Here is a 22,830-nt window from a genome sequence, read left to right on the forward strand (position 1 = left end):
TAAAAAGCACCTTTGGCGGCTATTGCTCAAAACCCTGGGAGAGAAGGCCTACATAGTATTGCTGCATCCATGCGTCTGGTGCATGAGGGCTGTGGGTCGGGACATTTCACGGTCGGTGGCGCCGATATTGACCTCCCGAAAGCCCTCGCAATCGCTCGGCACGGGGTCACCGGGAGTGCTCTCGAGCCCTACACCGGAGCATCACGAGCCGGTGCGAGCTTGAAGACCCGAGATAAGTGCGGTCTGGGACAGCTCAGGGTTGCTACTGATGGGCTAGGCCAGGAGAGCGACAGAGAAGGCGAGGTGGTGAGCTGGTAATCCATCGCAAGCGACCCGGAGCGCGCAACCGCGCATCTCGCCGCCGCGGGGCTCCGACTGGTTATCTAGACCTTCCTTCTTCCTCCCTGTTCCTTCCTTTCCCCTTCCCATCTCTTCCCGGCCTCCGGCCGGCGCCTGCGGCGCAGTTCTTTTTTTCCTTTTCTTGCACCACTGTAAAAAAAATGCCAAATAAACGCCACCTGGCAGGCGAGGGATTTGCCCTGCCTTCCGGGGAGATCAGTGTGACTCCGCCGCGTTCAACCGTCTCTCCGCGGCCCGCCACCTCCAAAACAGAGGTGCCCAGTCGATGACGGAAGAAGGCCGGCCGAAGCGGCAGCGACATGCCGTTCCCCGTTACGACCCAGATACGGAGCAGAACCGTGCGCAGTGGGCTGGCGCCACCACCGCCGCCGCCACCGCCTCTCCTGCAGCCGACCCCATGCAGCCGTCTACAGCGGACGCAGTGTGGACCACCGAGGAGCTTCAGAGGTTTGTGCAGGAGGCGCGGACTGCGGACCCAAGGCACTTCAAGATGGATCATGAGCTGGCTGAGGCGATCACCGCCGCGACGGACAAGGTGCGACCGGGAGTGCGGGTGACCCGTGCGGCGCTAGAGCTGCTGACCGAGTTGGCGAGCGCACCCACGGCGGGGGGGGCGCTGGCGGGAGTTCTGCAGAACCTGGACGAGAAGCACCGCCGCCGCGCGATAGTGTGCATGGATCGGTACGCGCAGCGTCTCGCCGAGCAACAAGGCAACAAGGGGCATCGGGACGCGGCGGAGCAGTTCAGACACATTCTGATGAAAAACCAACGGGCGAGGTGCAGGCCACACTTGTACGTCAGACAGGCGGAACACGCCGTGCGGCGCATTCGCGAGGGGAAAGAGCCGAGGAAGAGGTGGGGCAAGAGGCCCAGAAAGGGCATGGATGAGGCGCTGCAAAGGTTGGCAGGGAGTGAGGCGGGAGCGTGGCTAGCGAGGCAGGCGGCGGGAGAGGAACAGGAAGAGGCCAAGCGGCGCAAGGAGGCGACCCCAGCTGCTCCGCCTCCGCGGCAATCCAGCAGCAGCAGCAGCAGCAGCCGTGCGAGCAGTAGGCAAAAGCCCCGCCACAAGAAAACCCCCGGCAGCTTGAAGGCGCAGCGCAAGGTGGACGGAATTTTCGGCACCACAGTGGAGGCGGCGATGCCGACGCGCGAGCATGCGGGGGCCCAGGCTCGGGACCAGGCGGTGGCGGTGGCGGCGGCGCCAGGCGCAGCGAGGCCGGCGCCCACAGCAGCAGCTAGGGCGCCCGTGCTAGAGGAGGCGCAGGGGTTGCGGCTGCACTTGGCCGACAACAGCAGGAACCGGAGCGGCTACCGCGGTGTCGTTGAGCGAGGACCTGGTCGCTTCGAAGCATCCGGTACTATTGGCGGGCGACGCATTTTCGTTGGCTATTTCGACACGGCCTCACGGCCGCGAGTGGCAAGACAGCCGACTTGCGCATCGGTCGGCATTACTGTTTCCTGGCACACATTAGGCTGTGGAGGCGGCGGTGGCATACGCGCGGGCGGTCGAGGCGGCGGAGCGAGCGGCGGTGGAGCCAGTAGTCACGGTTCCAGCTGCGGAGCCGGCGGCTGGCGCGGCAGGCGCGGCAGGCGAGCCTCGAGAACAGGGTTTGGCTTCCTCGCAGACGATCGTTCCGCCGCTGGCACCGCGCACTGAAGCGCTCGCGGCGTCCGAGCCGGGGCGGACGGCAGCGGTCGCGACGGAGGCGGAGGGCTTGCGTCTGCACCTCTCGAGCAGCAACAGCACTGGCTATAGAGGTGTGTACGAAGACTCTGGCCGCTTCCAGGCGCAGCACTGGGTGGACGGAAGGAATGCCTACCTCGGCACCTTTGGCTCGGCGGTGGAGGCGGCGGTGGCGTACGCGCGGGCGGTCGGCGAGTACCAGCCTCCGCCAGTGGCTGCGGTGACGGCGGCCGAGGGCTTTCAACTGCACATGTCCAGCAGCAACGCCACGGGCTACACGGGCGTGAGCTTGGAGAGGGGCCGTTTTCAGGCAAGGCGCGTTGTGAACGGAAGGCAGGTCTACCTCGGCGTCTTCGGCACGGCGGTGGAGGCGGCGGTGGCGTACGCGCGGCACGGTCGCCTACGCGCAGCAGTGGAGGCGGCGGTGGCCTACGAGGCGGCGGTGGCGCGGCAGCCAGAGGAGGGCGAGGAGGAAGAGGAAGAGGGCGAGGCACCGGCGCCGGTGGTGGAGGCGGAGGGTTTGCAGCTGCAGCCGGAGGCGGCAGCGGAGGAGGCGGTGGAGGTGGATGTGGCGGTGATGGTCGCGGTTGACGACGAGGAGGAGGAGGGCGGCGCGGTAGAGGCGGTGGAGGTGGTGGAGGCGGTGGCGGTGGCGGCGGCGCCAGGCGCAGCGAGGCCGGCGCCCACAGCAGCAGCTAGGGCGCCCGTGCTAGAGGAGGCGCAGGGGTTGCGGCTGCACTTGGCCGACAACAGCAGGAACCGGAGCGGCTACCGCGGTGTCGTTGAGCGAGGACCTGGTCGCTTCGAAGCATCCGGTACCATTGGCGGGCGACGCATTTTCGTTGGCTATTTCGACACGGCCTCACGGCCGCGAGTGGCAAGACAGCCGACTTGCGCATCGGTCGGCATTACTGTTTCCTGGCACACATTAGGCTGTGGAGGCGGCGGTGGCATACGCGCGGGCGGTCGAGGCGGCGGAGCGAGCGGCGGTGGAGCCAGTAGTCACGGTTCCAGCTGCGGAGCCGGCGGCTGGCGCGGCAGGCGCGGCAGGCGCGGCAGGCGAGCCTCGAGAACAGGGTTTGGCTTCCTCGCAGACGATCGTTCCGGTGACGGCGGCCGAGGGCTTTCAACTGCAAAGCCGCCCGGCCGACTCGAGCGACGACGAGATGGAGGTTGAGGTTGAGTCTGTGGAGTTGGTGGAGGCGGAGGAGGCGGGAGCGGAGGCGTCCCTCCCCGCGGCTAGCGGCGGGGAGCGGCGCGGTGGGCAGCAGGGTGGCGGGCAGCAGAGGGATGGGCATCGGAGTGGCTCGACGGAGGCGACGCGCGAGGGCGACCGATTGGAAGTGCGAGACTAGCTGAGATGGCCCGAGATGGCCTGAGATTCTCCGAGTTTGCCCGAGATCACCCGGCTGGAGGCGCAGGGCGAACGAAACCGCGGCCGAGATCGGCGAGGTCGGACCGAATTAGGCGGAGCTCGAACGTGCGCAAGGCCAGCTGCGCGACTGGCTCTCGGCGCCGGTGGTGGCGCCGGCGGAGTCGCAGGCGGGCCATGGGTCAGCCGCCAGCGTCGTGGGGCAGGAGGGCATGATGGCTGGGGCGGAGGCGGAGGGCGGGGAGGAGGGTGAGGCGGCGGTTGGGCTGGTGACGGAGTCCGAGGGCTACCGGCTGCACCTGTCCTCAACAGGCTCCACGGGCTACTTGGGTGTCTTCCGCCGCGAGGATTGCGGCAGACTCAAGTTTGTCGCGATGGTGAGCTTGCACGACGGGCATCGCATGCGGCTGACGTACCTCGGCGTCTTCCCCACCGCGGTGAAGGCGGCGGTGGCGGTCGCCAAGGCGAAGCTGCAGTCGTCCTCCGGCGGGCCTTCCTCAGCAGTCCAGGTGGGGCCTGTGCCTACAGCGCCGCCACGGCGGGCACCGCTCGTGGCTGAGGCGGAGGGCTTGCGCTTGCACGTCTCCAGCCGCAGCAACAACACCACCGGCTACACCGGCGTGGTCAAGCACGGCTCGCGCTTCAAGGCGCAGGACAGGCGGGACGGAAAGGCTGTCTCCCTCGGCACCTTCGACACGGCGGTGGAGGCGGCGGTGGCGTACGCGCGGGCGGTCGGGCAGGCTCCTGCCCAGGGGTCGGCTGCGGCCGGCAGCGAGGCGCTCGACTCGGACGAGGGCGAGGGCGAGGTGGTGGCGGTCGGCTCGGGCGATGGAGGGGCGGCGTTGGGCGGGCTAGCTGCGCTGCAGGCCAGAGCTGCGGAAGCATTGCATAGGATGGGCGGGGATCTCCCAAGGCATGAGCCGTGAGAGCGAGGCACCTGTCGCCGGGGGGCCGGGGGGACATCGATCTTTGTACCTCACGAGTTCCCTTTTTGTATTGCCCATGCACGTACACATGTGACATGTGTACTCACCACACGCGGTGGGGGAGCGGGCCGACCTGGGGTGCACTCGGCGTGCGCGCGCGCGCGCCGCGACGCCCACCGCGTCACTATCTCTTTATCTGTCTCGCGGTTATGCGACCTGGCGCTTGTCAAATCACACACAACGGACACAGTCCTCAGGACGACACCTCGGATGCAGTGACTTGCGCCAAGACTTGCCCCAAGACTTGGGCTCGGCAGCTTGTCAACTACCAGCCGTAGCCGGAGTCGGAACCGTAGCCGGGAAAGTCGTGAGATTTTTAGCAATACAATACCAAACAACTCACAAACACAAAACAACTCTAACACTCACACCGGGTGAAACAAAAACAAAAGAAATACACCAGGGTGCGAGCATGGAATCCGCACACTTTGTTGCACGCTCGTTGCAGACTTTCGAATTTGAAGTTACGCGCGCCCTTGTTGGCACTGGTTAATGATGCAAATTTTTACTTTTAGCCGGCGATTCACAACCCACACACAACACAACCCACCACAGCCCGCCATCGCATGTGTGTGTTATGTCTCGCATCATCGGCGCCAAGAGAGGCGACAAGGCGAAGCTGCTCGCGCTCACTCGCACCTCGAGCGTGGGCCACCTGCCCAGCGGAGGCGAGCCGGCGCTCAAGGTGACCGTCCTCGAGGTGTACGGCATGTGCTGCCAGTCCGAGGTCTCCCTCGTCCAGAAGAAGCTCGGCATTCTTCCGGGCGTGCAGTCGGTGCGCGTCAACCTGATGCTGCGCCAGGTGGCGGTCACGCACGAGCCAAACGAGGGGCTCCCCGAGCGGCTGGTGCGAACGCTCAACTGGGCGCTCCTCGACGCGCATATCCTCACCGACGGCGGCGGCGGCGGCACCCTGCTGCGCCGGGGGCGCCCGACTGGCCTCGGCTTGCTGCTGGCCGGCTGCACACTGCTGTTTGCGGTGTCGTTCGGGACGTGGGGTCGCGTCGCGCGGGGAGGCGAGGCGGGCCCGTGGTACGAGGACCCGTTCTCGTACTTTGCGCTCGCGTGCGCCGCGCTGGGCGCGCCGCTCCTGCTCGCCCGCGCCGCCGCCTCGCTCGTGTACGAGGGGCGGCTCAACATGTTTGCGCTCATGCCCGCGGCCTCTAGATGCGGACGGCGGATCCGCGTCTCCCGACTAGCACTCGAAGAGAGGCATTCGGCTGTACTCAGTCGCGCGCGAGCGAGCGGTGGAGGAGTCTCTGTTCCCGCCCTCAGCTCCTGCGCGGCATGTGCTCTGGCTCCTCAGTTCAGCCGCGGGCGTTCTTCACGCCCGTGGCGCTCATGCACCAGGCTCGTTGCGGTGGCGGGCGCGCTCGGGCTGCGGCAGCTGTGGGAGGGAGCGGCGATCGTCTTCTTCTTTGTCCTCTCCGAGGCGGTCCAGAAGTGGTGCGTGCACCACACGGCTCGCCAGGCGGGCGCCCTCGGCGGCCTGCTTCCGGCCGAGGCTGCCGCAGTCTAGCTGCGGAAGACGCACGCCTCCTCCCCTCCGACCCGCGCTCGAGACGACGCACGCGCAAATACCGCGCCCCCCTTGGCCCCTCTCGCCCTCGCACGCCCGCACGCGCGCGGCAGGTCTCCGTGCCGGGCGGCCCCGACAAGCCGATCGACGCGGTGGCCGCCGTGGTGCGAGAGGAGACGCGGCTGGCGTGCGCCCGCCTCCTCACACGCGCGGCGTGTGAGGTAGGTGGCGCTCGGGGAGGAGCTGCTGCTGCGGCCTGGCGGCCGAGTGCCTGTGGACGGCGTCGTGCTGTCCGGCCTCTCCTCCGTCGACGAGGCCGTCAGCTCACTGCTACTCGACTCCTAGCTAGCTACTAGTGAGCTACCAGTAGCTCCTCCGCCGGCGAGGCCGTCAGCTCACTGCTACTCGACTCCTAGCTAGCTACTAGTGAGCTACCAGTGGCTCCTCCGTCGACGAGGCCGTCAGCTCACTGCTACTCGACTCCTAGCTAGCTACTAGTGAGCTACCAGTAGCTCCTCCGCCGGCGAGGCCGTCAGCTCACTGCTACTCGACTCCTAGCTAGCTACTAGTGAGCTACCAGTAGCTCCTCCGCCGGCGAGGCCGTCAGCTCACTGCTACTCGACTCCTAGCTAGCTACTAGTGAGCTACCAGTGGCTCCTCCGCCGGCGAGGCCGTCAGCTCACTGCTACTCGACTCCTAGCTAGCTACTAGTGAGCTACCAGTGGCTCCTCCGCCGGCGAGGCCGTCAGCTCACTGCTACTCGACTCCTAGCTAGCTACTAGTGAGCTACCAGTAGCTCCTCCGCCGGCGAGGCCGTCAGCTCACTGCTACTCGACTCCTAGCTAGCTACTAGTGAGCTACCAGTAGCTCCTCCGCCGGCGAGGCCGTCAGCTCACTGCTACTCGACTCCTAGCTAGCTACTAGTGAGCTACCAGTAGCTCCTCCGCCGGCGAGGCCGTCAGCTCACTGCTACTCGACTCCTAGCTAGCTACTAGTGAGCTACCAGTGGCTCCTCCGCCGGCGAGGCCGTCAGCTCACTGCTACTCGACTCCTAGCTAGCTACTAGTGAGCTACCAGTGGCTCCTCCGCCGGCGAGGCCGTCAGCTCACTGCTACTCGACTCCTAGCTAGCTACTAGTGAGCTACCAGTAGCTCCTCCGCCGGCGAGGCCGTCAGCTCACTGCTACTCGACTCCTAGCTAGCTACTAGTGAGCTACCAGCAGCTCCTCCGCCGGCGAGGCCGTCAGCTCACTGCTACTCGACTCCTAGCTAGCTACTAGTGAGCTACCAGTAGCTCCTCCGCCGGCGAGGCCGTCAGCTCACTGCTACTCGACTCCTAGCTAGCTACTAGTGAGCTACCAGTAGCTCCTCCGCCGGCGAGGCCGTCAGCTCACTGCTACTCGACTCCTAGCTAGCTACTAGTGAGCTACCAGTAGCTCCTCCGCCGGCGAGGCCGTCAGCTCACTGCTACTCGACTCCTAGCTAGCTACTAGTGAGCTACCAGTAGCTCCTCCGCCGGCGAGGCCGTCAGCTCACTGCTACTCGACTCCTAGCTAGCTACTAGTGAGCTACCAGTAGCTCCTCCGCCGGCGAGGCCGTCAGCTCACTGCTACTCGACTCCTAGCTAGCTACTAGTGAGCTACCAGTAGCTCCTCCGCCGGCGAGGCCGTCAGCTCACTGCTACTCGACTCCTAGCTAGCTACTAGTGAGCTACCAGTAGCTCCTCCGCCGGCGAGGCCGTCAGCTCACTGCTACTCGACTCCTAGCTAGCTACTAGTGAGCTACCAGTGGCTCCTCCGCCGGCGAGGCCGTCAGCTCACTGCTACTCGACTCCTAGCTAGTTACCAGTGAGCTACCAGTAGCTCCTCCGCCGGCGAGGCCGTCAGCTCACTGCTACTCGACTCCTAGCTAGCTACTAGTGAGCTACCAGTGGCTCCTCCGCCGGCGAGGCCGTCAGCTCACTGCTACTCGACTCCTAGCTAGCTACTAGTGAGCTACCAGTGGCTCCTCCGCCGGCGAGGCCGTCAGCTCACTGCTACTCGACTCCTAGCTAGCTACTAGTGAGCTACCAGTGGCTCCTCCGCCGGCGAGGCCGTCAGCTCACTGCTACTCGACTCCTAGCTAGCTACTAGTGAGCTACCAGCAGCTCCTCCGCCGGCGAGGCCGTCAGCTCACTGCTACTCGACTCCTAGCTAGCTACTAGTGAGCTACCAGTGGCTCCTCCGCCGGCGAGGCCGTCAGCTCACTGCTACTCGACTCCTAGCTAGCTACTAGTGAGCTACCAGCAGCTCCTCCGCCGGCGAGGCCGTCAGCTCACTGCTACTCGACTCCTAGCTAGCTACTAGTGAGCTACCAGTAGCTCCTCCGCCGGCGAGGCCGTCAGCTCACTGCTACTCGACTCCTAGCTAGCTACTAGTGAGCTACCAGTAGCTCCTCCGCCGGCGAGGCCGTCAGCTCACTGCTACTCGACTCCTAGCTAGTTACCAGTGAGCTACCAGTAGCTCCTCCGCCGGCGAGGCCGTCAGCTCACTGCTACTCGACTCCTAGCTAGCTACTAGTGAGCTACCAGTAGCTCCTCCGCCGGCGAGGCCGTCAGCTCACTGCTACTCGACTCCTAGCTAGCTACTAGTGAGCTACCAGTAGCTCCTCCGCCGGCGAGGCCGTCAGCTCACTGCTACTCGACTCCTAGCTAGCTACTAGTGAGCTACCAGTAGCTCCTCTGTCGACGAGGCAGTCAGCTCACTGCTACTCGACTCCTAGCTAGCTACTAGTGAGCTACCAGTGGCTCCTCCGCCGGCGAGGCAGGCATCCCTTGCTAGCACCCCAAGCCCTTGGCCCCATGCCCGTACCGCGCAGCAGCCCTGGCGCCTGTCGCGGGTGTGCTCTGCGTCTTCTAGAGAGTCTCGCTCCCTCCTCCTCTCAGGCGGTCATCACCGGCGAGGCTGCGCCCGTCCGAAAGGGACCCGGCGACGTCGTGACTGCAGGGACAACCAACCAGACGGGCGTGCTGACGGCGCGGCGGGCGAGGCGGGCGGGAGGCGCCGCCGTGTGCGGCGGCTCTTCACGCTCCTCCGCTGTGAACAGGTGCGCGTCGAGGCGCTTCCCGCCGATTCTGCGGCGGCGCAGCTCACCGCGCTCGTCTCGGATGCGCAGAGCGCGGGCGAGAAGCGGCGGCGGCTGCCCGGGGTCGCGCGCTGCCAGGGTCGGCTCACGTTTCGAGCTGCGAACAGGCGGGAGGCGGGAGCAGCTGCTCGAGGCGTTTGCCAAATGGTGCCCCGCCCCTGGAGAGACGGCGATGCCTGACGCCGCAGTCCGCCCCTCATCCCCGCCCTCGCCCCCCGCCGCTCTCGCTTCCGCCCTCGCCGCCGCCGCCCTCGCACCCGCCAACGTTGCGCTGCCTCCGCCGCCGCCCACCCTCGCCGCCGCCGCCCGCCCCGCCTGTACCTAAGGTACTCTGGCAAGCACGCGAGCAGAAGTCTCACCAGTCACCAGTAGTGAACGCTGCACTGCACTGCCCCCCCCCGCCCCCCGCCCCCCCGCCCCCTCCCCCCCCTCCCCAAGGTACCTCGTCCTCCTCGTCTCCGCCGCCGCGCTCGTCGCGATTGTGCCGATGGCGTGGTGCGAGTGGAGCGGCGGCGACGGCGGCGGGGACTTGGTCGGGACCGCCAACCACACGCACGTCGGTGGGCATGTCAAGCTATGCCCACTCTGCGTGTCTACGGAGGCGGTCTCTGAGCCGTCTCGGCATGTCCCCTCCCCTGGCCCCGCCCAGGCGAGCCCGGCGCGTGCGCGACCTGGCTGCACCGCGCGCTCGCAATGGTGGTGGTGGCGTGCCCCTGCGCCCTCGTCGTCGCCATGCCAATCACATACGCCTGCGGCGTCTCGTCGCTCGCCCGCTGGGGCGAGAGAGCGGTGACCTTGTGCGCGGCGCAGCTTGGAGCGGCGCCTCACGGCGTGGTGTGCGTGCGACATAGGCGTGCTCGTCAAGTCCTCGCGCCAGCTCGAGCTGCTCGCCGCCGTCCGCACGCTCGCGATGGACAAGACGGGCACGCTGACCGAGGGGCGCTTCCGCTTCCACCGAATGGTGGAGTGGAGCGAGGCGGTGTGGCGCGAGGACAAGCTGCCGACGGCGTCTCTTCACGGCTGCATGTCTGTGGACAGGTGGTCGGCGAGGCGGCCGGCTCGACGGAGCGGGTGGTGAAGCTTGCAGCTTCGGTGGAGAGCCTCTCGTCGCACCCGGTCAGATGCGCCGGGGCCGAGAGTGGCCGAGAGGGGCCGAGAGGGGCCGAGAGGGGCCGAGAGGGGCCGAGAGGGGCCGAGAGGGGCCGAGAGGGGCCGAGAGTGGCCGAGATGCAGCAGCGTCGGCGGAGAGGTGGGACGCTCGTGCACCCGGTCGCACCCGAGCGTGGCTGCTCGGCCGTTTCGAGCGGGGGAGGAGGGGGGTGAAGGGGTTTGGGGGGGGGGGGGGGGTCCAAAGAGTTTTGGGGGGGGTGAGCGGACTGACCTGTTCGCGGACTGCTGCACGGCGTCAGGTTGCCGCCGCTTTCCTCGACTTCGCGCAGTCGCTCGGCGCCGAGCCAGAGGCGGTGGAGGGGTTCGCAACCATCGAGGGCGAGGGGGTGAGCGGCAGCGTGGGCGGCGTGCAGGTCCGCGCCGGCCGGCGAGGGTGTGCGAATGCAAGCGGCGTCTCTTCACGCCTCAGGTTGCGAGAGCAGGTCCACGTCGGGTCCGAGGTGCTGGCGCGGCGCGTGCTCGCGACCTCCGCCGCCACCGCCAGACGAGCCGCCCCGGCGGCCAGCGGGATCGAGGCGGGCGGAGGCGCGGCGGGCGGAGGTGAGGCGAGCCCGCTGCACGCGCACGCGCATGGCCACGTGAGCGGCGGCGGAGCGGCGGAGACGGCGCCCGAGCGCAGCAGCCACACTCACGGACATGACGCTGCGAGCGGTTGCGAGCACCCGCAAGGGCACGGCGGCGGCAGCTGCCCCCATCCGCACGGGCACGACAGCGCCGGCGAGTGTGGGCACCCCCACAGCTACGATGCCGCTGGCAGCTGCCCCCACCCGCACGGGCACGATGGCGGACACGACAGCGCCGGCGGGTGCGAGCACCCGCATGGCCACGACAGCGCCGGCGGCTGCGAGCACCCGCATGGCCACGACAGCGCCGGCGGCTGCGAGCACCCGCATGGCCACGACAGCGCCGGCGGCTGCGAGCACCCGCATGGCCACGACAGCGCCGGCGGCTGCGAGCACCCGCATGGCCACGATGACGCTGGCGAGTGTGGCCACGCGGGCCACGGCGGTTGCGGGCACGATCACAGCCACAGCTGCGGCGGCGGCGGCTGCGGGCACGATCACAGCCACGGCGGCGTCGGCCAGCCGCTGACGCTCGACTCGCGGCAGGCGGCGTCATGGCGCGGCGCCGGCAACACGGTGCTGTGGGTCCTGATCGACGGCGAGGTTGCGGCGGCGTGTCTCCTGTCGGACCGCGTGCGCTCCGACTCGGCCAAGGCGGTGCGCGCGCTGCACGAGCTGGGCATCACGCCCGCCATGCTGACGGGCGACGCGGAGCCCGTCGCGCGCGCCGTCTGCGCCGCCGTCGGCATCCGCGCGCCGCCCCGCGCCGGCGTGGCGCCGAGCGAGAAGCTGCTCGCGATCCGCGAGTGGGCAAAGGCGGGCCCGGTGGCGATGGTCGGCGACGGAGTCAACGACGGGCCCGCGCTGGCGGCGGCGGACGTCGGCATCGCGATGGGCGTGCAGGGCACCGCCATGGCTGCCGAGGCGGCGGGCGTGGTGCTGATGACGAACGATCTACGGAAGCTGGCGGACGCGGTGGTCGGGGCTCGCCGCTGCACCCGCGTCATGATGGTCTCCGTCGCGGTCGCTCTGGTCCTCAAGCTGGCCCCCTTCGCCTTCATGGCCGCCGCCGGGGCGGACCGCTACTTGATCGTCGTCGCCGTCGCCTCGGACGTGCTCGGGATCGCGTGGGTGCTGCTCGCCGCCATGTCGCTGCTCCACATCAAACCGCGCTATGCCGCATCGCCGTGCGGCGCAAACGACACCGTCAACACCGAGCTCACGCCGGCCAAGGAGGACGACGCCCCTGGGCCGGGCAAAGCCGCACCGCCAAGTCCAGCCGCTGCGGCGGTGCGGGTCTGACCATTCGCAAACGGATGGGTGGCGGGGCGAGGACCGCTTCCGCAGGCTACAGTACAGAGTGTTGTGTGCGTAACTGTGTGTTTTGTGTGTTTGTGTCATGTGTGAATGCCGCCGCTGCTACACAGCTTTAGTACCACACACGCCACACAGATCACAGTACACAGAGGCTAGTGCCATTTCCGACTGTGGCACAGGAGACTCGCGTTACAAAACCTTGATTTGACCATTTCGCATTTGCGCAAAAAGGTACCTCTCGCGCTCTCGGTGCCTTCCAGAGGCAGCTGCGACCCCGCCGAGTGGACGGTAACACACAGCAGGTGGCGCGGTGTGTTACCGTCCACTCGGCTAGATCGCAGCTGCCTCTGCGCGTCCTGGGGATGTACCTTTGTCGCGCGCCGGAGACGAGACTCGACGCCGCTGAGACCGGAGATCAAGCTCTGACAGGTCGCACGTCGCTCCTTTGACGCCGACGTGACTCCCCGTGCAGTCTGCAGAGCACATCAGCCTGATCATGAGGACACGGTCTCGACGCGCTCGGTACGACGCCTGCGACCCGTCTCGGGTCAGGTGGCACGACGCTCATCGCGCCTGCCAGCGCTGCCGTGCAGGCTGCCACGACGAGGTCGAGCACGCTTCTATACGCTCGCCGAGCCTTCCTTTCCATCCCATTAGGCAGCCTGGGAACGGTGGCGGTCAGAGGCAAAGCCTACGAGGGGTGGTGGAACCACATGTCACGGCTACTGCCGGCTCGACCCCACCGGATAGCCTCCGAAGGCTGACTTTGCGGCACCATCATCGGACGATCTTGTCGACGAGTTGGGTCGCTCTCGCGGTAGCCAGATGACCTCTCTTCCTAGGAGCATCGGCCATGGCCGCAGGGGGAGCGCGGGGGAGGGCGCTGGAAGCAACACGGAGCTCCGTTGGAGACGTTTTCAAGATTAGCGTGTCAGAGTGAAATGGCACTAGCCAGAATTGATGTATACGTTGGTATTAGACGTATATTTAACACAGAGATGCGAACAGTTAGAATTTTACAAATTACGAACAGTTAGAAGGTTCATGCCCGTTGTGTATGCACTACGGCTACGTGGGGACGAGTCCCGCGACAAAAGCCTATTATGTGTGTACGTCATTCATATCCCCATCTCCGACTCGTCCCGCTCAGGAGGTTTGGGCGCCCCCTCGTCGTCCGGCTTCTCTGGCGCCCCGCCGTCTGGAGCGGGGGGCGGCGGCGGGCCGGGCGGCGGGCCGGGCGGCGGCGGCGCAAACCCCTTCGCCATCACTTGGTCGAGGGGGATGGAGACGCGGGCGGTGCCGGGAACGGACGACTCGGGCGCGGATGCCGCCAGAGCCTTTGCGCGGGCGACCTTCTGGGCGAAAGCGGCGGCGGCCGCCGCCGCGCCGATCGGCACGGTCGGGACGGACGAGCGCGAGCCGGCGCTCTCCATGCTACCTCGGCCGCTGGGCTGATCGAGGGAGTAGCGCTGCTGCGAGCCGCGGCTCTCCTGGGAGATGCGGCCAGACTGCACTCCGGAGGCGCGCGCGCGGTCTCTGATCTGCTGCGCCTTGCTCTTGCCGGGATCCTCCAGCCTGAGTGAGGGCAGGGGCGGCGGTGGGGCCTCGGAGAGTGGGAGAGCGAGGGCTGTGGGTCGCTCGCCCGTCGGCGTCGAGGTTGTCCTTCATAGCCTCGATGAGCTTGTGAGGCTTTGCCCAGCTGGAGGCCATCTTGGCCGCCACGTCCTGAGAGGCGCCGGCAACGTGCGGCTTCGCCCACGCCATCGCGAGCTTCGTGCCCGGCTGTGCGTCCGCCGGCCGCAGGGAGTCACCGGAGCCGCGCTGCGACGCGCGCATCGACTGCAGCGCCACGGAGCCGCGGCGGAGGTCGCGCAGCACGTCGTCCTTGGTGAAGTTGTTGGTCTTGAGGTAGACGCTCATGATGGCCGCCACCATCGACAGCATTAGCTTGGGCCGCGCCTCGAGGATGTCCTGCCAGCCGCAGAAGACGCGGGCGCCCATCTTGTGCGAGGTGGAGATGGCCAGCTTCGCGTTCAGCTGCCGGTCGAGCTCCGAGCGGCCCGGCTTGATGTCGTCCTCCTTGATTGCCTTTGGCGCGACCGCCTTCATGAGTTGCAATAGAAAGACGCCGCTCTTGATGGCCGGGTCGCCAAAGCGAGACAGCTGGATGTCGGTGCCTCTGCGCGCAACCTGCGCGTTGGCCCACGTGAGCACGTGCGCTTGGTCCATGTCGAGCTCGTCGAGGAACTGCATAAAGTCCTTACGCATAAGCTGCCACCAGACGGCGAGCAGCAGCTTCTCGTTGCCCTCGGCGATGTCCTGCCCCGATATGCCCGTGAGCTTCAGCCCGAGCTCTTTGGCCATCTTGACGGCGTAGTTGCAGTTGGCCACCTTCTCGTACTTGTTCTTGGGCGTGCCCTTGACGCGATCCCAGTCGACGGAGCCCGGTTGCAGCCGCTCCATCACCTTGAGCAGCACGATGCCGGAGCACGAGTCGGAGAAGAGGTCCTTCATGTTGAGCTTGAGGCCGAGCGACGCCGCCCAGTTCTTGAAGACGCGCGCCTCGGCCGAGTCGTTGGTCTCCTCCTCGTACGTGTCGAGCTCGCCCTCCTCGCCACCTCCCGCGCCGAGCGCGTTTACCACCGAAGCGACGAAGCACTGCTGCATTCGAGGCCGCGGCTCAGTGAGGTCGCTGGGAGCGACCGCAAAGATCTTTGGACCCGCCGCCGCGATGGCGTGGTCGATGACCTGCTTTGCGCGAGCGTCGGGGCTTGCGCGCCAAAATAACTCTGGCAGCCCCTCGCCGGCGTTTGCGGCAGCAAGAGGCATCTGGACTGTCGTCGGCAGTATGGTCTGCTGTATCGGCATCGAAAGCGAGGTGCTACCAGGCGCAGCTCCAGGCGGCGGCCCGCCGCCTCCGCCTGCGGCGGCCGACTGCGGCATCAACACGGTCGACGGAACGCTTGCGGAGGCTGTCATCGCCGGGTCGCGTGTCGTCGCGCCCGAGGTCGCCCATGCGCCAGAGCTGGGACTCCCGGTGGCATTGGGCACGATGGGGACGGTGGGGAGGATGGTGTTACTGACGGAGAGCAGAGGCTCCTTGGCCGCCTGGTGCAGCGCCATCGCGAGCTGCGTCGTAATGTCCCCGTCGAGCGCCTCGCTGACGACGTGTTCGGTTGGCAGCCGCCGCCGATCCTGCGGGTGCTGCATGAGGTAGTCGTCGACGTGCTTGTTGACCCAGCGCGAGAGCAGCGCCTCCGGCGGCACTTGTCCCGGCTTTTCGCCGTCCTCGAGCAGCTGCGCCAGGAAGGGTACCGTCGCCGCATTGATCTTGGAGAGCAGCCCATTCTTGATGATGTTGTACGCCTGCTGCAGCGCTACTTGCTTGTTGTCGGGCGCGAAGAGCAGCTGCGTCTCGTGGATCTGCGGCACGGCTGCCCCGACCGACGCCGCGGCATTCACAAGCAAGGTGTGGTTCTCGAGCGCGAGCTCGGGTGCGAGGGCGGGGCCACCCGTCGGCGCCGCGTTGAGCGCGCGGAGGTCGATCGCGTCGGGCGCATTCTGTGCCAGGAGGCTGCCGAGCAGCTCGCCGTCGGCAATCTTGTGGAGCACTGCGTCGCCTAAGGGGTTGATTGGCCCGCGAGCGAGAACAGGCGCGTCACGCAGCACGTTGTTGATGTGGCTCACGAGGTCCGCCTGCTCCTGCGGGTCGAACGCCTCGGCCGGCGGGACCGACGCCACCGGCCCATGGTCGGGAGGGACCTCGAAGACGCTCGGCTGCTCTGGCAGGAGCTCCTCGGGCTCCAGCGGCGCCTCCTCCGTGCGCTCGCTCACGTACGCAGGCGGCTCCAGCAGCGGGTCTTGGATCGGCTCCTTGACCTCCGGGAAGGGATCCGGGAGGTCGCAGGCGTCGATCGCGATGTCTGTCTTGGGCACCTTGATGTTGCGCACAAAGAAGAGGGAGGCCGACATCCCGACGGGCAGCGCGAGTAGTGCCGCCCAGAGCGGCCAGAGCGCAGCCACGATGGCGGGGACAATGGGGTGGATGATGTCAGGCGGGACGATGCACGGCACGTAGGAGCCGTTGCTGACATTGTAGCCGGCAGCCTCAAGCTCCTCTTCGGTGGCGCAGATCGTCCCTGGGGCTCCCGGAGGCCACTGTGGCAGAGGGGGCGGCGCCGGCGGGGGCGGCGACGGTGAAGGAGGAGGCTTTGGCGCCTTGCCGGGCGGATACGGTGGGGGTCGGGGCGCCTTGCCGGGAGGGTGTGGCGACGGCGGGAGAAGTGGGGGAGTAGGTGGCGGGGGAGATGGCGAGGGTGGCGGTGGCGGGGGTGGCGATGGTGGAGCAGGTGGCGCCAAAGGCGGCTCCTTGTGGCCAGGCGGCCAGGGTGGCGGCGGTGGCGGCGGCGGTGGGGGTGCCGGTGTCGGCGATGGTGGTGGCGGCGGTGGCGGTGAGGGCAGCGGTGGCGGTGAGGGTAGCGGTGACGGTGGGGGTGGGGGTGGCGTGGGGACGGTGCTGCAGGGGGCGATGCTGGCAAAGTCGAGAGCGACATGTTGCAGGACTGTGCGAGTGCATTCATGACCAGCTTCGAACCTTGCAGCCCCACCGCGTAGTCCGACGCCGCGTAGTCGACGTCGTAGTCGTAGTCGTACGGCGGTTGCACTCATCGACGTCGGCCTGGCTCTGGGACGCCCCAATGGCGGCGAAGACGCAGGGCGAGCCTGTCGCGGTGATGCCACCGGGGCAAGAGCCAGGCTCACCGTCGACGCGGTAGGCAATGGTGGAGTAGTCGCTCCAGTCCGGGCTCGGGTCCGGGCTCTGAGTCTCAGCACGATTGTACCACTTCTGCGGTGAAGGGCGCGGCGGCCACGCCAGCGACGGCGGTGGCGGCGGCGGCGATGACATCAGCGCCGGCGGGGGCGTCTCAACCAGCTTCCGGGCCTTCCCAGCCGCGTCTGCGTGCCACGACTCGGGCACGTCGATACCGTTCACGGCTAAGACGGCCAGTATGGCGCCGCGTCCCCGAGCGGTGGCATCGGCGGACGGCTTGGTCAGATAGTACTCATCCGCCGTCGCGTTGCACTGGGTGGCGTCTAATCCAACACAAGCGGAAAATGCGGTCTCGTTTGCGGGACATACGGTGCAGCTCGGCGCAGAGGGCGGCGGCGGCGAGGGCGGCGGCGGCGAGGGCGGCGGCGGTGAGGGCGACGCGGAGGGCGGCGGCGGTGCAGGCGACCAAGCGCTGGTGCTGGGGACCATGATGGCAAAGATTGCGAGCAGTGGGGAGCGGCGAAAGCGGCCGAGGCCGGAGACGGACGCAGAAGGGAGGCGTGCGGTAGAGGTTGCGAGCAGCAAGGAGAACACACTGCGTCTAAGGCCCAGCTGGCGCAACGGGCGTGCCGCCTTGTTGATCTGCTGCCCCGAGGCCACTCCGGAGCTCCAATCGCTTAGCAGTAGCAGCAGCCCGCAAACATAGGCAAGGAGCAGGCGAGGCGAGATAGGCCACGGCGGGCGCACGGGCGGAGGCGAGGCAAGTCTGGGCGCTGCGGCCATCGACTGCCATGCCAGCGTGCACGAGCAGGTGTCTAATTCCGACACGTTGCACCCTGAAGGTGCTCCATGTGCTCCAGGGCAAAGCTCGCTCTGGAGGTCGTCCAGCCCCGCACACGACGTCGAGAGTGTTGATTCGTTCGCTGGACAGCAGCTCTCCGGTGTGCTAGCCAGCGGCAGCGACTCGCCCAGTAGGAGCAGCGACTTTGCTGCCCGCGGTTGCGGATGCAACGTCACCAATCTCGCCATTGATTGAGAAGAAGGCCGCGAGAAGGCCAACAACGGCCTCGAAGGAGGCCAGCAAATGGCACAGAAGGGCGATCCGCACGCCTGGAGTCGGGCGGCCAGAAGTGGGGCTTCCGACTCCGAACCCGAGCCACAGTTGATGCCTTTGCTACGCGCGGCGCCAAGACGCGAGCACGAAAGTTGACGACGGGCGCTTCCGCCGACAGGCGGGCTTCTGCCCCATTGACCCTAATGGTAAGGTAAGGTAACGTAAACTTCGCCACAGGGTAAGGTAAGGTAAGGTAAACTTCTCCACACACACGAGGTGGTGGGGCTAGGGGGGGCGACCCTCGCGTCTCCGTCTAGGCGGAAGGTCGTGGAACAAACAAGGAAGGGGGCCGCGCAACTCTTGGGCTCGGCGAGGTTTGCCTCTCGCACCCCGTCTGTTTTCCTTTCCTTTTTTCTCTACAACACCCTCTCTTTTCCTCTCTCTTTTCCCGGGAAAACTCCGTAGAAATCGTCAAATTTTGGGCTAAATCAGCCAAATTTTAGGCCAAATCGGCAAAATGCCGGGAATTTTGCGGAGAACCCGTGCATACCTGGAATTTACCCTGCGACCGCCTGGGTATTTTGTCGATTTCCTCAATTTTGCCTCAGATTTTGCCCCAGACCAGCTCTCCGACTCAGGGAAAACAGCGAGTTTCCAGAATGGAGCACCAAACACCCTCTGTTTTCCCTGGAAATTTCCGGAAACGCAAAGTGCTGGGGACCCTCTGTTTTCCTTTTTGTTTTCCGGAAAACCTCGCCGAGCCCAACGCAACTCCACGTCTAGACGACATACCTACAACGTCTAGAAGACGGGAGTCCCACGGCATTAAAAGTGCAAGGCCCAGCCAGTGCGCGTGCGTGGAACGGCTCCAGCGTCCAGGCCCGGCATGGCGACGCCTCGGCCCTCGCGGAGTCGGAGGCCGACATGGGTAAGGTAAGGTAAGGTAAGGTAAACTTCTCCACACACACGAGGTGGTGGGGCAAGGGGGGGCAACCCTCGCGTCTCCACGTCTAACGACAGGAGCCCCACGGCATTCAAAGTGCAAGGCCCGGTGCGCGTGGGTGAGCGGTGTGTGTGTGTGTGTGTGTGTGTGTGTGTGTGTGTGTGTGTGGTGTGTGTGTGTGTGTGTGTGTGTGTGTGTGTGTGTGTGTGTGTGTGTGTGTGTGTGTGTGTGTGTGTGTGTGTGTGTGTGTGTGTGTCACGTCACTGCATCCTCTGCCGGTTCCTCCCGTCGCCTCTTCTTTGTTCGAATGTTTTTCAATCCATCCTTCACGAAGCCCTCCCGTGTAGCTAGCGTTCTTTGCGAATGTCTCGAAATGGCCAGCAGGCGCTGTCTGCTCGCGACCTGTGCGGGCCGCTCGTCCTCCTCGCCCTTCATCTTTCGTCCTCCTGTCCCTCCCCTCCACCATGGCCTTCTCGGCACTTCTTTTCTCCATCCGCCTCGCCCTGCCTTTTCGTATCGTGCCGTTCGCCCTCCATTCGGTGACCTCCATGGCCGTCCGTCTCCTTTTGGGTGGCGCTCTCGATACCGTTGCGTCAACCTCGACGTCGCTGTCGCCCTCCCCGTCCCCGCCGTCGCCCGTGCCTCGGTTCGCGTCATCGGTAGCACCTCCGTTGTTCCCTCGTGCTCCGCCGTCGCCCTCTCTGCTCGGGCCGTTCGCGATTTCGAGCTCCTCCTGCGTGTCGCCCCTCCGTCTCCTCTCCCCTGCCTTCGTCGCATGGCCCCATATGGCCTTCTCGGCACTTCTCTTTATCTCCATCCGCTCGCCCCTGCCTTTTCGTATCGTGCCGTTCGCCCTCCATTCGGTGCGCCGCCTTCCATGCAGGGGCACCACCTGGAGGGAAGAAAGCAACACAGGCCCGGAGGCACTCTGATACACACAGACACACTCCAAGACCAGCCCGAGGACCAGCCGAGCGCCAGCGCTCTTTCTCTCAGTCTCACGCTGCCCGCCCCTGCACCCCCCTCACCCGCCCATTGCCCCCGCGATCTCGTGCGATCTGATCCACGCATTGATGGCCATCTTGACAGTGGAGGGCTGCAGCGGGGGGAGGCCCTGGTGCAGCGAGCGCGCGTCCTCGGCCCCGCCGTCGAGGCAGTCGTTGAAGACGATTGCGGAGCCAGCCTCGGGCGCCACGACGAGGCCGAGGTCGGGGAAGCCGGTGCCGCCGCCCGTCTCGCCCTCGGGCATCCCGACCAGGTAGATGAGGAAAGTGACCTGCCGCCGGCCGCTCGACTGCTTGTCGCCCACATCGCAAATATCGAAAAAGTCGTGGTGCCCCTCGTACTTTTGGCCCTGCTGGTACCGCACAACCTGCAGCGGCTCGATCTCGCCCTCGCGGTAGCCCGAGAAGCGCGCGATGCGCCGCCGCACGCGCGCGACCACTTGGTCGCTCGAGTGGGGTGCGCCGAGAAAAGCCGTGGTTGAGGTGCGCACGCGTGTCACTGAGCCGCGCACGGGCGAACGGCCTGCCGGGGAAGGTTCCGAGAAGGGTCAGGGGCGGCTCCGCGCCCGTCAGCGGCGCCGCGGGCGGGCCGGGGTGCCGAAGAGCGGCGTCGAGAGGCGGACGAGGTGCTCGCACTCTGCCGGGGAGAGGAAGGCGTGCAGGTAGCGGATGCGCGGAGAGAATGCAATGTGCTCCACGACGACCTCGTGTGTGCCCGCCGCCGCGCCGCCGCCCGGCGCCAGCTCGGCTGGCGCGCGCCAGAAGCCGTGAGGCACACGCGGCGTCCAGCCGCGCAGCGCCGTGCTCGCAGAGTACTCCGGCCCGCCGTCCTCCGTCGCCCAGCGAGACCAGTGGAGCCGTGACCACGGGCTGGCTGCGCGCCGCGCCGCGCGCCGCTTGCCGATCCGCGCGCGGAACGATCCAGCGGGCGAGGCGGCGCAGAGGCCGCGCGCCTCGAGCGAAGTTGGGCGCTCTCCCGGCGGCGTCGAGTAGAAGCCGCCGACGCGCGGAACCGGCCCGGGAAGGTCGATCAGCGGAGACAGCTTCGCCCTCCGGTGGGGCACGTGGAAGCGCATCAGCCCGCCGACGTCGAGCTCCGAGCAGCTCTTCAGGCAACGCGGCAGCACCGCCGCCGCGTGCCGCTCGCACTCGCCCGCTGTGGCGCGCGCAGCGCAGTCGCTGTCCTGGTCGGCGAGCGCCTGTGGGGAGACGTCGCTGTCCTGGACATGTGCATGTGCATGCACATGTTCATGGGCATGTTCGGTCTCTGATCGGGCGAGCGCCTCGCAGCGGAGAGCCCTCTGGCACTGCACTGCCTCCGAGTGATTCCCGCAGATCCGCTGGATGTGACATGACGCCGCGCACTCCTCTGCAGCCTTGGCCGCCTCCTGCTCGCACTTGCCCGAGAGGGCAAAGTTGACGCACGCGTCGGACGTGTCCTGCAGGATCCCCTTGTGCTGTGTGGCAAAGGCGGCGCAGCTCGCCTTGCACTGCTGCAGCATGAAGGCGGGGTTGCGGAAGCACTCACCGTCACCCACCCACGCGGCGCAGTCCTGGTGCAGGTCGGTCACGCGGTTCGCCTTGCGGCACGACGCGCCGCACTCGCTCAGCATGAAGGCCGAGTTTGCCTCGCACTCACCCATTGCCGCCCAACTCGGGCAGTTGACGGGATCGTTGTCGGGAGGGCCGGAATCCGCCTCCTCCTCCTGCCGCGCCGCAACAGCCGCCCAGCGCGCGTCGCAGGCGCGCGGGCACTGCCGCTCCATCAGCGCCTTATTGTTCTCACATTCGCCGTCCGCCACCCACGAAGCGCAGGTCTCGGTCTCCGACGCCGAGTGAGTGGGGAATGCTCTGTCGGCCGTCTGCTTCCGCGGCGCCCGAGGCGCCGGCTCAGTCTCCGCAGAGGGCGAGCGCGTGAGCATGAAGGTGCCGATTATGGCGAGTGCGACTGCAGCCGAGTGCAACACCCAGCTTGTGGGCAGCATTCCCTTGTTCCTTTGCCGAGCCGCCGCGGCGGCGGCAGGCTTTAGCTTGCTCTTCCCCATGTATGCCACCGCGGATAGGTTTGCTCTGGCGGAAAAAAAAGCGCGGAGGTGTCTAGATACCGACTGCACTCCAAGTGCTCCAAAGCTAGACCTCGCACCCGCCGCAGATTTGCCGCAACAGCATGGCGACGACCCTGCAGGGGGGGCTGCGGGTCAGCGGGGGCTATGCGCGTGCGCGGGCTGCCAGGTCTCGCGGGCGGAGCTCGCCTGGGAGGGTTGAAGAGCCAGGACTGGTGGATCCCAACCAACGTCGTCGTGTCGACGGGCGCATCGGGGACGGGCACCTCGAGCGCAAACTCGGCCGCCGACTGCAGGTCGGCGACCTGGTAGCCGTGCAAGTGCAGATTCTTGACCAGAAAGATGTCCTCCTGCTCCTTGTCCGCCGACTCGTTGCTGTGCTTCTGGCACACGTCCGCCATCGCCGGCACGCTGCGGATCGACAGGCCGCCGTTGCCGACGCGGTAACGCCGATCGAGCGAGGGGATGGGAAGTTTTTCCTCGTTGACACCCTTGTAGGCGTCATTATGCGGATGCCACGGCGCCCCCACCCAGTCCCACCCAAACATGCGCATCGGCACCTGCGAAGGGAGATAGGAAGAGGCAGACGACCAAGGAAGGGTTAGGGTGGGCGACGGCTAGCACCACACTCCTCTCCTTAAAATCCCTGTGTGGTGGCGGCGTGCCGTCCTCCCATCCGCATCCCTCTCTTGCGTTGTCTGTTTTCTTTCTTTTCTTTTAGGCCTGTGTCCCTGATCGTCCTTACAAGATCCTGCTCGTGCAGGTAAGGACCCTGTCCTTCTCCCACCCCTCGTTTGGTGGCCGTTTTATTATTTTATACAGACAGGCTCGGACCCTGGCGCGTGCGTGCAGCACTAACACAGGCAAACCAAAAAGAACCAGCGAACTCTCCCTCACAGCAG

At 66.6% G+C, this 22,830-nt stretch overlaps 4 protein-coding genes across 4 annotated transcripts; 2 read left to right on the top strand and 2 right to left on the bottom strand.

Moving 5' to 3' along the window:
* Nucleotides 1–757: 757 nt before the first annotated feature.
* EMIHUDRAFT_111899 (hypothetical protein) lies at nucleotides 758–4,342 on the top strand (the record flags this gene model as incomplete). The annotated part of the gene is made up of 3 exons (XM_005785698.1): nucleotides 758–1,027; nucleotides 1,833–2,693; nucleotides 3,512–4,342. 3 exons carry the CDS (start codon nucleotides 758–760, stop codon nucleotides 4,340–4,342), a joined length of 1,962 nt encoding a protein of 653 aa, XP_005785755.1.
* Nucleotides 4,343–4,979: 637 nt separating this feature from the next.
* Nucleotides 4,980–11,305, top strand: EMIHUDRAFT_111900 (hypothetical protein; the record flags this gene model as incomplete). Its single annotated transcript, XM_005785699.1, has 10 exons — nucleotides 4,980–5,542; nucleotides 5,753–5,915; nucleotides 6,035–6,146; nucleotides 9,151–9,190; nucleotides 9,482–9,603; nucleotides 9,895–10,022; nucleotides 10,082–10,159; nucleotides 10,453–10,566; nucleotides 10,636–10,753; nucleotides 10,971–11,305. The coding sequence occupies 10 exons, from the start codon at nucleotides 4,980–4,982 to the stop codon at nucleotides 11,303–11,305; spliced, it is 1,773 nt and encodes a 590-aa protein (XP_005785756.1).
* A 2,747-nt stretch (nucleotides 11,306–14,052) lies between these two features.
* Nucleotides 14,053–14,556, bottom strand: EMIHUDRAFT_71779 (hypothetical protein; the record flags this gene model as incomplete). Its single annotated transcript, XM_005785700.1, has 1 exon — nucleotides 14,053–14,556. A coding segment is annotated over one exon (504 nt), but the record flags the coding sequence as incomplete, so codon positions are not given.
* Nucleotides 14,557–17,810: 3,254 nt separating this feature from the next.
* EMIHUDRAFT_229889 (hypothetical protein) lies at nucleotides 17,811–18,113 on the bottom strand (the record flags this gene model as incomplete). Its single annotated transcript, XM_005785701.1, has 2 exons — nucleotides 17,811–17,974; nucleotides 18,095–18,113. The coding sequence occupies 2 exons, from the start codon at nucleotides 18,111–18,113 to the stop codon at nucleotides 17,811–17,813; spliced, it is 183 nt and encodes a 60-aa protein (XP_005785758.1).
* Nucleotides 18,114–22,830: the final 4,717 nt, after the last annotated feature.

Source organism: Emiliania huxleyi (genome assembly GCF_000372725.1).
Source record: "Emiliania huxleyi CCMP1516 chromosome Unknown EMIHUscaffold_159, whole genome shotgun sequence".
Lineage (NCBI taxonomy): Eukaryota > Haptophyta > Isochrysidales > Noelaerhabdaceae > Emiliania > Emiliania huxleyi.